Here is a 13,841-nt window from a genome sequence, read left to right as displayed (position 1 = left end):
TTTTTTTTCTTACTTTCCAACCTATATTCATTTCATTTCCTTTTCTTACCTTCCTGCATTGTTGAAGACTCCCATTATGATGTTAAAGGAATGGTAAGAAAGGGCATCTGAATCTAGGGGAAAATATTCAGTCTTTCACCAGTAAGCATAATGTTAGTTGTAGTTTTTCAAACTTAATTGAGACCACTTAATTATGATGTGCTTTCAATTTTATATACTGCTGGATTTGATCTACTAATATGTTGTTGAGAATTTCTGCACATATGTTCATGAAGATTTTGGTCTATATTTTTCTTTTCTTATTATGTCATTGTCTGGCTTTGGCACTAGGGTAAATGTTAACCTTATAAAATGACTCAGGAAGTTTTCCTTCTTCTACTTTCTGTCTGATAAGACTGGCATTATGTTTTTCTGAAACGTTCGGTAGAATTCACCAGAGAAACCATCTGGGCTTGGTGTTTTCTTTTATGTAAGATTCTTAACTTCAAATTTAATTTTTTAATAGGTATATAACTACTGAGATTATCTATTTCTTCTTTAGGTAGTTTTGGTATTTTATGTCTCTCAAAAATTCTTGAAAGTTAATGTCTTTCAAAAAGTTTTAAATACTTTTAAATCAATGTAAACACAGAAGACAGGATTAGCAAACTAGAGGACATTTCTAAATATTGAAATTAGAGAGAGAAGAAAAGAAAACAAGAATTAAAAATATCAAAGTAAGCATAAGATACATATGAGATACCGACTAAACTTCTTACATAATTGAGAGCTCCAGAGGAACAGTAAACAGATAATGGGGCAGAAGCACTATTTAAAGACATAATGGCTACAAGTTTTCTAAAACCGATGAAAAATATCAAAGCTCTGAAAACTTAACATTGATTAACCCAAGAATACCACATCTAGATATATAAGAGTAAGAGTACTAAACACAAAGTTGAAGAGTGAATTTTAAATATAACGGGAGTAAGGGGAGAAATTCCCTTACTTCAAAAGAGTAAGAGCTAACTTTTCAAGACATAAAAGAAGCCAGATGACAGTGGAATAGCTTCTTTAAAATAACAAAGCGGGTTGCCTGGGTGACTCAGTGGGCTTGGATCCTAGAGCCTGCTTTGGATTCTGTGTCTCCCTGTCTTTTTCCTTGTGCCTCCCCCACTCACACTCTGTCTCTCAAAAATAAACATTAAAAAATAAATAAACGAGAAGAAAATAATAACAACCTAGAGTTTTATATCCAGTAAAACCATCCCACATAAAAATGAAATGAAAACAAGATGTTTTCAAACAAAATCCTAATTCATAGCTAGGAAAATGTCATGAAAGAAGTATTAAAGGACCTTCTTCAGGCAGAAGGAAAACAACTCTAGAATCCACATGGGAACATGGAATTTCAGAAAAGAATGAAGAATAATAGAAAGCAGCAGCTGAGAGGAAATGAGAGAGGCTCCTGCAGAGCTAAAAATATTTTATTTCTTGACTTGATAGATAATTTACACAGGAGTTCACTGATTTTTATTATGATTCATAAAGTTGTTACTTAGGATTTGTACATTTTCTACATGTATACTGTACTTTGAAAACAAGCTTAATTTAAAAACAGTATCCATATAGAAACCTAAAACTGGACAAAATGATGCAATATCACATAGCTAGCTATATTATCAGGTTCCCAACATGACACTCATGATAAATGACTGTTTTTTAAAGTACTAAGTGAAACCAAAAGAATCACAAAAAGAATGCACTAGAATTGTTTCCCAGCTGTCGCTCATATATATGTTTATTTGCCTTACCTCAGAAAATATTCTCATATTGATGGTCTCTAACATTAAACCCAGTAAGCCTGACTGGCTCTTTTCCTTTTTTGTATATTTAGTTAACATAGAAATCAGCTAGGAAGCTTCTTCAAAATAATTATTTCTTACACCACCTCCCCTGAAATTATTTTATACCGGGCCACAGAGCAAGAGTCCTCACACTTGGAAGGGGATGAAATAATTATCATAAAGTCACTACTTACTATGAGATAATGATCAATAACACTGTTTAGAGGTCAGACTATGTCAAACATCTTGCACAATGACTCCAGTCAAGAGGAGGTTAGAGATGTTGCGTTTAGCATCACCACTGACTTCCATCAAATGGAGATTGTATCTTTTTTTCTTCTCTTTCCTGTGATTAACTATTACAAGCTTTAAGCATCTGGAGTGAGTGGTTCTCTTGCCCAATTAGAAAAGGCCTTCAAGAGGAAATTTTAGAAACTAACATATAAAGGTCTTTGATGAGCCTGATGTGATTTCAAGACATTTTTTACCCGGTCATGGATCTCATCGCAGTTTGAAGGTGAACACCAATCAGAATGGAATCTGTAGGCATAAAAAACACAGGTGACTTATAGCCAGAGGGAGAGAAAAATAAATCTTTCCAAATGCCAGACACAAAAAGTCATTTTTTTCCCTTACCCCGGTGTGATAACATAGAAAGATTTATATAGCACAGTTTCTTCTTTGACCAAGGATGAAAGTAGGCACTGATTCCCCACAGAAATATTATGTCTTCGTAATATGTGCAATAAGTAGCCTTAATAATGTTTGGCCTGAATCAGGGAGAGCATACTTATATATCTAACCATTTTAATGATTTCCATACATAATTCTTTAAAGCTTTTTCTCTAAATAAAGATACAGATCAGATTAGAACAGTAATTCCACATATAGTGCCTTTAAAATTAATTCTTATTTTCCTGTAATTTAATCACACTCTCTTAAATTATGTGGACAAAATGCTTTTCTGTAGACAGAACAATAAAACTGATTTTATGAAATGAAACAAAATGTTTAAAAAGATGAAAATATTATTTAGAATCCAATCATATTCTTACTCTGTCAGAACATCTGGGAGTATCAAAATCGAATGATTCCCTCTCAGCACAGATATCACTTCTCTAGTCTCTCCTATAAATGTGTTTTTTAAGTGAATATTGAGAAAGGAAAGGAAAATGTGACTTTTATTAAAATCTGAGTTTCGGAATTAAAGAAGACATAAAGCAACCATTCCTCTTTCTAATGCCCTCTCAAACTCAAAACATGCATTAGTATTCTGAAGTTACTTTATTTTATACAAGTAATAATGAAAATTCCTAGGTCCATCTGATTATAATTCATTTATATGAAGAGTGACTGATAATTCCTTCATAAAGGAATGGGCACTAAAATGCTACTGGATTGCTTACTTCTTTGCCTTTTTTCCTCCTAGCTTATTCTTGCAAAGTTAGAATTTTATATATTTACACAAGGTGTAAACTCTTCAGCAGGGTCAATGATTTACATGATCTGCTTTAAAGATCACTAATGGATGATCAACTATATCTAAATTTTCATCTCCCACATTTGTAAAAGGAAGTGTTATTGAAGTCACACAAATAAATTGCCAACTTTGTTATTTGCTACATACACAACACATTTGCAAATCTGAGATTCAAATGTGCAGTTTCCAGAGGGTCTCTCCAGGGCGCTATGAGAGGGTCCACTAGTCTGTGCTGTGGTATAAGAAATGATTGCCTAACAATCTTTAACTTCATTTACAAAATTCAAAACAGTAAGCATGACTAAAAAGACTATCCACTCCTTTTTAATTAAATTTGCTAGTATTTCTTAGTCTGTTTTTAGTAATAACTTTACAGCCTAATATAAATTATAAGCCATAATATTAATATTTATACTTTGAGGAAAAAACTGTTTCTGAAATGTAACACTTATAATAAAAATTGAAACCATTTTAGGTGTCAACTCTACTGAAGAGAGTTTTTAACTGGGCTTAAAGCAAAAGGCACCTTCACTATAAATAAATTTATTTGCTTACCATCACTAATAAGAGTTTTATTTTTGAGAGAGAGAGAGAAATAGACTATATGGCACACTGGGGATGGGCAGGGAAAAAGAATCCCAAGTAGGCTCTGTGCTGACAGCATAGAGCCCAACACAGGGCTCGATCCCACGAACGGTGAGATCATGACCTGAGCCAAAATCAAGAGTCAGACACTTAACCAACAGAGCTACCCAAGCACCTCACTAATAGAATTTTTGAAAGTCTGTTTATTCATATACATGACTTAGGAGTCAACACTTTACAGCAATATTAAAGGAAAACTTATTTCATCTTAATGAATATTTAACCCATAAAACTCCCATAGTTTTATGCTTTTCATGCTCCCAATTTTTCCTGGGACATACAATCTATTTTTACATCAGCTTAAATTGTTTATTGATTCTGTTGGAGTCTATAAATGCCCTGAAGTATATTGCTCAGTAACCTAAAAAAGCCATTATCAGAGAATGTCTTATATTTAAAGGTGTGGTACTGAGTGTGCTAAAAAGAACAAAATGCTTTTGTTCCTAGTAATATGTCTTAAAGACATTTTATTTTCCTTTGAAACTAAATCTAAATGTGTTTCAGAACATACACTCAGAGTATAGGTGTTCTACCTTGGCAAAAGTAAAAAAGTTTGTCGACCCTAAAGAGTACCCCCAATAAAATTTTATGAATTTATTTAGATGAATTTAAAACTGAGTTGCCACCATATTATTTTAAAAGCACCTCAACCCTCCTCTAGTCACAGGTAAAACAGGTGATGTTTAGTACTGGAACCACTCACTTCCTTCTAGCAAAGACCTTCCTGCATCTATGAGCAAGCCTCAGAAAAGATGCGTAAATGCTGCTTGCTACCAGAAGCCATCTCCTGCACTGGAATATGAAAAAGGGACAGTTGAGTTTAGCTGTCCTCAGTGAAGAATTTTTGAATATAGTCTTAATGAAGAATTTATCAGCTTGGAAAGACAGACTTCAAAAGCCAGGACAAAATTAGAGATCAGGATACAATTATAGGAGACTACAATTCATATTGTCCTAGAGTAGACAACTGGAGAGCTCTGCAAAATATGGGGAAAGCAGAAAAATAAAACAATTATTTATAAAAGAAGCATTTCCAAGGAGATAGAGGTAAAAAATTTCTAGAAAATCTACAGAGATGGCAAATAACCTAATGAACAAACCCACAAGTGCTTAATTCAGAAAGTCAGCAAATAGAGAGCATCTGAACATCTGAACACCGAAGCAGACGTGAAAATTAAAGTCCCCAGGCAACTGGGACACAAGTTACCAGACTTCAGCAGAAAAATCTCCAAGATTTTCTCTGGAAATTTTAAAGCCTATCAAAACATAGATACGTATCTTTCTCTATAAACATGAAGATATATCTTTTTATCTATCCATCTGTCTGTGAACTCGATGATCCCAAAGGCAGCATCCTAATGGACCAGATGCAACATTAATCAGAATTCTCTATCTCAGGATTAAGGTCTCCAGCAGCCCTCCATACATCCATTTGAATGTTTACAGGGCTACTGGGGAAATAAATCTATCTTTTTAGAATAGGGACCTTTTTTTCTTTCAGAGTAAGGATGTTTTAATACAGCTTCCAAACTGATACACTCTTGCTCAAATCATCAATCTTGAGATGAACTTTTGATAGACTATATAGGTTAAATTTTATCAACTGACGTCTGATGGGCATAACATGCTGCACAAACTTAGTATGCCACTTTAGATTTTGGATACTACCTAAAGATAGATTTGATTTTCATGTTGTTGATGGAATGTCTCTTAGGTTTTCAAATTTCTATAACAGTTTTGAACTATCTAGGCTGGGTGTTGTTTTGTTGTTGTTGTTGTTAATTTATGACAACTGTTTTCTATGTTACTATCAGTAAGTGAGGCAGGGAATTTCCAATTTGAGTTCAACAACAAAAACAGATAAAGAGGAATTATTTCTTCCACATTTAAGTATCTAGCTTCAGTTGCCAATGATTTTTTAGAGCAAGGGCTGAAATCTTTACATGATTAAAATTCTCTTGGGGAGTTGGGGAGAGGTTATTTGAGGAAAACAGATACCATATTCCAACAATACATAGCAGCATCTTTATCACTAAAAGGAAAGGATAACCTATGCTATTTTTATACATAAGTCATGCCTATAATGTTAAATCCCTATGAATCTACTGAAAACAAACCGCATGCAGTATTTTTCACTTTTATAAACTACAGTATTCAATTAGCGTTAAAGTGACCCTGATTAATAAACTTAATAATAGTTAATAACTCATTTCAAGAGGACTGGGCTGGGGAAAAATATCTAATACTATGTAATATGTAATATGTAATATATTCTAAACAAAAACAAGTAAGCCTTTTAAAATCAAATTATACTTGTACAAATAATCATTCCACATACATCATTGCTGCCTTCTCTTTTCTAATGATGATTATTTAAAGATACAGTACAGCAAGAAAGAAAGACTAAGCATTACCTTTCCCTGAGAGAGGCTCGATTAAGCACAGGGCTCGGAGAATGCTTTGGCATTGTGGAAGGTGCTGAGTGGACTAGTAGGGTCCTTGCTGAATGCTGGGGCTTGCTACATGACCTTGAGCTTAAATACTCATCACACCTTTCTGAAGAGTCATCAAAGTCTCTCCCATGGGGTGTCCTGATAACCTGTTTAAAAAATAATATTTTTATACACATAATAAATGTGGTAACATCATACACACACACATACACACACATATACACACAACCGTAGTACCTTTATTAAGAGTTTAAAAAAAAACCAAACACGAATAATGCCACAGCCATATGTGAAGGTAAATTTCAGAAAGTAGCAGTAATCATCATCACTTTAAGAATAAATATTAGGGGCTCCTGAGTGGCTCAACCGGTTAAGTGACCAACGTCAGCTCAGGTCATGATCTCCTAGTCCGTAAATTTGAGCCCCAAGTCAGGCTCTGTGACAGCTCAGAACCTGGAGCTGCTTAAGATTCTGTGCCCTTTCTCTGCCCCTCCCCCATGTGTACTCTGTCTTTCTCTCTCAAAAATATATAAACATTAAAAAAATAATAATTATTTAATACATCTAGACTTTTCATCCCAAATATCTAAAATTTACAATTATTAGTTCCAAGGGCTTTTGAGTAGTGGCAGAGTAAAGGGAGGGTGTATATATAAAACAAAGGACAACACACAGAAACTAATGACAGCCTAGTTTAGCTATCAGGCCAGTCAGAATAGAATTCTACCTTAATACTCATTCATTGACTCATTTGTTCTGAGGACAAACAAATGAATAAATCAGGATAGAAACATTAATAAATTCCTATCCTTATATGCAGAACTTATATTCTGTAAGATTTACATTCTACTAAGGAGAGAGAGTTTTAAACACACACACACACACACACACACACACCAAGATAAATAAGTAAAATATATAGTATGTTAAAGGATGGTAAATATCATAAGAAGAAAACAAAGCAGGAAAGGAGATAAGAGGTATTGATGAGTGGGGTGGGAGGGGTATGTAGGGCAGGAGCTGCAATTTTATTTCATTTCATTTCACTTTATTTTATTTGTTTGAGAGAGAGAGAGGACAAGAGAGAGCAGGGAAGGGACAGAAAGGGAGGGAGAGAGAGAATCCCAAGCAGGTTCCACACTGCCAATGCACAGACTGACAAAGGGCTTGATCTAATGAAATGAATGTGAGATTATGACCTGCACCAAAAGCAAGAATCAGACACTTAACTGACTGAACCACCCAAGAGCCTCAGGAGCTGCAATTTTAAATAAGATAACCAAGAGGGACCTCTCAGAGAAAGAGAATATCTTAGTAAAGACCTAAAGAATAAAGGTCTGAAGATCTTACTAAAGACCACAAGACCTAAGTCATGGGGACATCTGTGGGAAGATCATCCCAGAAGGAGAGAAAAATAAGCACAAAGATCCTGTGGGATGGGGTGGAGAGCATGCCTGATGTATTAGAAATACCAAGGAAACCAATAGGGCTGAACTAAATAGTAGGTGATGAGGTCAAAAAGGTAGATTTTAGGATTCTATGCTGTGACTTTTTTTTTCTTTTCTCTTTTCTTTTCTTCTCCTTTTTTCTCTTTTTTAAAATAAAATCTCACTGGCTACTTTGTTAAGAACGGTCTAAAGAGGGGTCAAGGGCAGGAGGCAGGGAAATCATGTAGAAAATTATTACAACAAAATATGGAAAAGGATGCTGACTTGAATAAGAGTGATATCAATGTTGGTGAAAAGTGATCAGATTCAAAAGGCATTTGAAAGATAGGGCCAACAGAATTGGCTAATGGGCTGGATGTCAAAGATAACATCAGCTTTGTTGTTGTTATTGTTGTTGTTGTTTTGCCTAATCAACCAAAAGAGTTGGGCTTGTATGACTTAGTTAGACCCTTCCAACTGGAGGGATAGAAGAGTAAATATTAGCAGCCCGCTTCTGGACATGTTGAGCTGCTCATACCAATTAATTTATTAATCACCCAACATATTAGAGTATAATTTAGGAGAAGAGTCCAGAATAAAGATATAAATGATATTTAAAGACAGGGCACTAGGTGATATTACCAAGGAAGTGAGCATAAATAGAAAGAAGAAAACATCTGAAGACAGAGCCCTGGGAATACTCCACTACTGAAAGACTGAGAACATAAGAAGGAAACATCAGACTGAATAGTGGATTGGGAAGAAGGGGAAGAAACAGGAGAATGTGTGGTCAATTGAATGCATTTCAAGTAAGGGGAGTAACTAATGAAGTTAAATATGCTGGTATATCAAATTGGAAAAGACTGAGAATGGACCTTTGGATTGTAGCAATTGGAAAGTCATCAGCAACATCGACAAGAGTAGCACTGATGGAGTGATGGGAGTGATAATCTGGAGTTGAATTCAAGAGAGCATGAGAGAGAGGATTTGTTTCATTTAATAAATATTTAATCTCCAGTCATTATTTTAAGTGTTGGGACTTAAAATAGTCCCACACTAAGTGAACACAACTAAGTCCCTGCCTTTAGAAGCAAATGTTCTAGCAGTACTATTTGGTAAATATTTGACCTTTAAAGAAAGATAGCTTATCTTTCTCAGACTTATTTCCATCATATATAAAGTAGGATTAATAACCACTATCTTATAGATGTTCCATAATTTAAAGTAATTGTAGAACATCCAGGTGTATGAATTAGTTATACAATAAATATGTCATTTATTATAAAAGCACCACGTCCAACACAACATTTTGCTTCAACACTACCACAATCTTCACTGCTTTCCAGAATTAGAACAACATATGGTGAGTGAACAATCAGCTGAAAGAATTAAGCTTTCATCCCAGAACCAAATAGAACATGATTCAAACAGCTCAGTTATAGTCCCAAATAACTGACCAAGAAATATGTGATCCAGATTGAATGAAAATTGGAAATTGTTTCATTGTTAGTTGTTCACATAAAGTAAACACACAGTGAATGTCAAAAACAAGATCAAAGATGTCCATGTTCAACAAAGATTAAGTGTATATATGAAGAGACTGATAGGAAAGAAAAAAATGCTGTAATGCTGTTTCTAGAATTCTATCAAATATGAGCCTCTTGGTTTATAGTATAGAGATTATTTTCTTTTCATTAACTTCAATGCCAACTGAGTCATGTTGGTTAGCAGATGACTTCTTTTTTTTTAACTAAATTTTCTCCCCGAACTAGTCAGCAATATTTTAAATACAGCATGTTGTTCTATTTTATTAGAATGCTTACTGATGCTACTACTCAGATCTAGAGAGGTATAGGGGTTTGAACTTACACTCAGATGTGATGAGGCATAAACACAAAGACAACAAGATGAGATATGCTGCATCAAATACAGCCTAATGACAATACAGAAGGAGACTCAAAGATTTTAGTCTGAATAGTGGAAGTCTCATGGAGGAGATGGGATTGGAAATAAGGCCATTAGTAGAGAAAAGGAGAAAGGGCATTCAGAATGGGGGAAAAGGCTCAAGGAAAGAGAACCACAGACTACGATAACTTGACTATCTCTACAGGAAAGTATTAGGAGACAATATCTTAAAGGTGGAAAGAAGCTACATTGTAGAGAAGCTTAAGGCTGTAACTCAATACTATTCAATATATTATTTATTGTTTTAAATTTTTTAAATGTTTATTTATTTTTGAGAGAGAGAGAGAGACAGAGCATAAACAGAGAAGGAAGAGAGGGAGAGAGAGAGAGATACAGAATCCAAAGCAGGCTCCAGGCTCCAAGCTGTCAGCACAGAGCCTGACACAGGGCTCGAACTCACAAATGGTGAGATCATGACCTGAGCCGAAGTTGGATGCTTAACCGACTGAGCCACCCAGGCATCCCCTATTCAACATTTTAAAGCAAATTCTATGTATAAAGTATTGAACAAGGTAGGAGACAATAATCACAAATAAATGTAGCAGAAGACCTTGATGAAGTTATAATCCATGAGGGTAGACATGAAAAAACAAGTAATGATAAAATAACGAGGAAGGAAAGTAGAACTAAATATATATAAAATAAGTAACTGTGCCATGGGACCACAACTAGGATGTATTCATTCCATGGAATTAGAGTGAATATTTGTTTTGTAAAGTTTTATATATGCATGGGGGACTAAAGGTATAATAAGGAAGTAAGTCTTGGATAAGAATCCATTTCAAACTTTCATTCTTAAGCCTTAGCTTAAGGCATTTTCATAGCTCTTATGAGTTTTCCATAGGTTACTTATTTACTTCAGAACCACATGAAATATTACCTATTTGGCTCATTACAGAAGAGTTACATTTCTTGAACAATTCCTCAAGAACACTGGCTTACAGTCCAAAGACCTGGGTTCAAATCCCTACCAATTATGTGACCCTGAGCAGGTCATCTCCTTTCCAAACTTTAGTTTCCTTATATCCAAACTGGGCAAATAATCTTGCAGGTTTGCCATAGAAATGTGGTAAAATTAGTGAAAACACAAAGCAGAGGGGTTAGCTTATGAAAGAAGAATCTTATTTCCTCTGTTTACAGTAATCTTCTTATTTCAGCAAAAAGGCTTTCTTTTTTTCTTACATTTACAGAAATCTTTAAATGTCTTTTCTAAGACCTCAGGTATGTAACAATTCCAATATTGCAAATGTTAAAATGTATCAAGATAAAAAATCTAGTATTTTTAAACCACTCTAAAACTGTTATAAGTAGAAAAGTTTCATACACAAAATGTATTGTAATTTCATAAATGTAAGTATGCAAATGACATACTTCTCAAATTTGTGATATATAATGGTTTGTTTATACCATACTTATGGAATAAGATTCCTGAAAAGTTGTTTCCATGATAAGCTGATAAGTTAAATCATATTAATGGCCATAAAATCTTATATTTATAGGAACTTCAAGGTCCAATTAATGAAAGGAAGAATTAACTACTGAGTGTAATGGGAAACAGGAATTCACTTATCCAACAAGTATCTGTTGAACTCACTTAATGTCTGCTACAAACACCACGCTTTAAGACTACTTCTTTGTCATGGGGCATAAAATTTAAGAAATAAATACAAATAATTCTAATGAAGTTATCTGGGAAGTAGTAGATAGTAAGGATTGAATGAAGAAAAGTGCAGTATAGGTACTGCTTTTAGGATGATAAGAAGAAAGTCTGGTTCTCATTCAAAAGAGAGAGAAGCACCTCGAGGGTGTCATGCTAATAAGCAAAATAAGTCAGGTGGAAAAGGACAGATACCACATGTTTGCACTCATAGGTCTAACAGGAGAACAGGAGAAACCTAATGGAGGGCCAGGGGGAGGGGAAGGGGGAAAGAGAGTTGGGTAGAGAGAGGGACGCAAAACTTGAGAGACTATTGAATGCTGAAAACGAACTGAGGGTTGAAGGGGAAGGGGGAGGGGGGAAAAGAGGCGGTGGTGATGGTGGAGGGCACTTAAGGGGAAGAGCACTGGGTGTTGTATGGAAACCAATTTGACAATAAACTATTTTAAAAAAAGAATTACAAACAAAAACAAGAAAACAAAAGAGAGAGAAGCAGTTTCTCAGTTTTGCCAAGAACATTCCTCAGTGAATACTATTTCAAGTGAATAATCAATTCCTATCTTACCCAATTTAAAAATCCAGCTATCTGGATTGGTTTTAGAAAGATGAACATTCTTTACACTGGAGAAGAATTCAAAAGAAATTCCAGAATAATGCAATGAAAATGATAAGTAATTCCTAAATAGATCAATCCTTGTGTGTGTGGAGGGGTCCCTTCTTAGACTACTGTTCTGTGCATTTATATAAATAATTTGTTTAATCTCCACAACAACCTTATGAAGTATCTTTCTTCTCTCCACTTCATAGGAGAGGAAACTGAAGCAAAGTTAATCAGCTAAGTGAGGGGGTCTCAGGCCAGTGACATATGGGAGATCTATGGCAGATCTCTCAAGTGGAAAATTCCCAGAGCCCAAGCTCCCAGGATGCCTCAGAGGAAAGTCTCACAGAAGATGGTCTCACAATCTGATTTACTAACAACCCACACTACAGAGCTCAGGAACAAACTGACAAACTGTTCTTGAAGTAGAGAGAAGACATCCCCAATTAATTTTATGATGTGATCATAATAATGCTAACAAACCACTCATGGAAAGTAGAAGGCTAATTACGGACCATCCTAACTAGAAACCACATGTGGAAAAAGTGTCAAATAAAATATTAACAAATTAAATTCAGTAATGTTAAACATATATATATAACATGACCAAGTTGGGTTTATTCAAAGAATACAATGATAGGTTCGCATTAGGAAATCTATTAATTCACTACAAAAAAATCAGTATTAAATCAATAGATGCTGAAAAAAGCTGTTTGAAAATACTCAACATCCATTCATAATTTAAAAATATTCTTTGCAAAAAGGAATTTCAAAAGGAATTTTGTTAACTTGCTAAAGGATATTTAACAAAAATCTACTGCAAATAACATTCATAGGTGTGAAACCTTAGACATGATCCTATCAAAGACAGGATCAAGACAAGAAAGCACGCTGTACAAGGCGATGCTGTGTAGTAAATTAGGTTTGAAAATCAGTGGCTTAACATAATAAAGGTTCATTTTTCACCCTGTGCTTTATGGTAACAGAGGTTAGCGAGAGAAATTACACTTCACAATATCTATCTAAGGACTGTTTTGATGAGACACACTGAGCAACTTATAGCTGGTATGATCTAAAATATGATGCCTCACTGTCACTGAAACAGGACAGGGTTCATATCAGTTCATCTATGCCCCACCCTGGAAGGGATCCACATAATTTTCATTCATAATCCATCAGCTAGAGTAGGTCCTAAAAACCTGAAAAAGGGCTTGAAAAGATGGAAGAGAATATGAACAGCCAGGAAGCAACACATGTCCTTGCCACATCCGCTATCACCACTTTTATTCAACATGGTATTGAAGATACCAGAGGGTTACAACAAAGACATAATTTGAATGGCATAAATGAAATTCATTTTGCAGATGATACAGTCTCTTCTATTAGAAAACTAAATATCTATGACAAGAATGTTATAGAAGTATCAGCTTCAAACCTATTTATCAGTAAAACACACAAAAATGTAATTTTACATAAAAGACCATTTACAATAGGAATCCAAACTATAAGTTATAAACTATAAGGAATAAATCTATCGATGTGTAACACATTAATAGAAAAGCACACATATCTTTACTGAGACACGGGAGACTCAGACCACCTGCATTCACATGGCCTAAATATCAGATCTAAGAACTCAGGCCCACCCACCTCAGTGTGACTTTACTATGAGTTCAAGGAAAATTTTTGCCCAAGAAAATAATGCTACAAACCAGTAAATACAATCATTTGCTTCAGGACATTCCCATAAATCATTTACCTGAACAGGCGGTCTGCTCAGTCATCAATCA

The 13,841-nt window shown here is 34.8% G+C and overlaps 1 protein-coding gene across 3 annotated transcripts in view; it reads right to left on the bottom strand.

The window, feature by feature from the left end:
• Positions 1 to 13,841, bottom strand: part of SPATA6 (spermatogenesis associated 6) — a 142,968-nt gene that overhangs the window by 38,211 nt on the left and 90,916 nt on the right. For 2 of the 3 annotated variants that reach the window (XM_029949473.1, XM_029949475.1), the window contains exons 10-11: positions 6,366 to 6,550; positions 2,267 to 2,366 (exon numbers count right to left, since the gene is read on the bottom strand). In XM_029949473.1, coding sequence (XP_029805333.1) covers positions 2,267 to 2,366; positions 6,366 to 6,550 — 285 coding nt within the window. The remainder of the gene's footprint in view (positions 1 to 2,266; positions 2,367 to 6,365; positions 6,551 to 13,841) is intronic. The other variant, XM_029949474.1, reaches the window with a different exon arrangement.

This window comes from Suricata suricatta, chromosome 8 (assembly GCF_006229205.1).
Source record: "Suricata suricatta isolate VVHF042 chromosome 8, meerkat_22Aug2017_6uvM2_HiC, whole genome shotgun sequence".
Taxonomy (NCBI): Eukaryota; Metazoa; Chordata; class Mammalia; order Carnivora; family Herpestidae; genus Suricata; species Suricata suricatta.
This window is presented reverse-complemented; position numbering and strand designations above follow the sequence as displayed.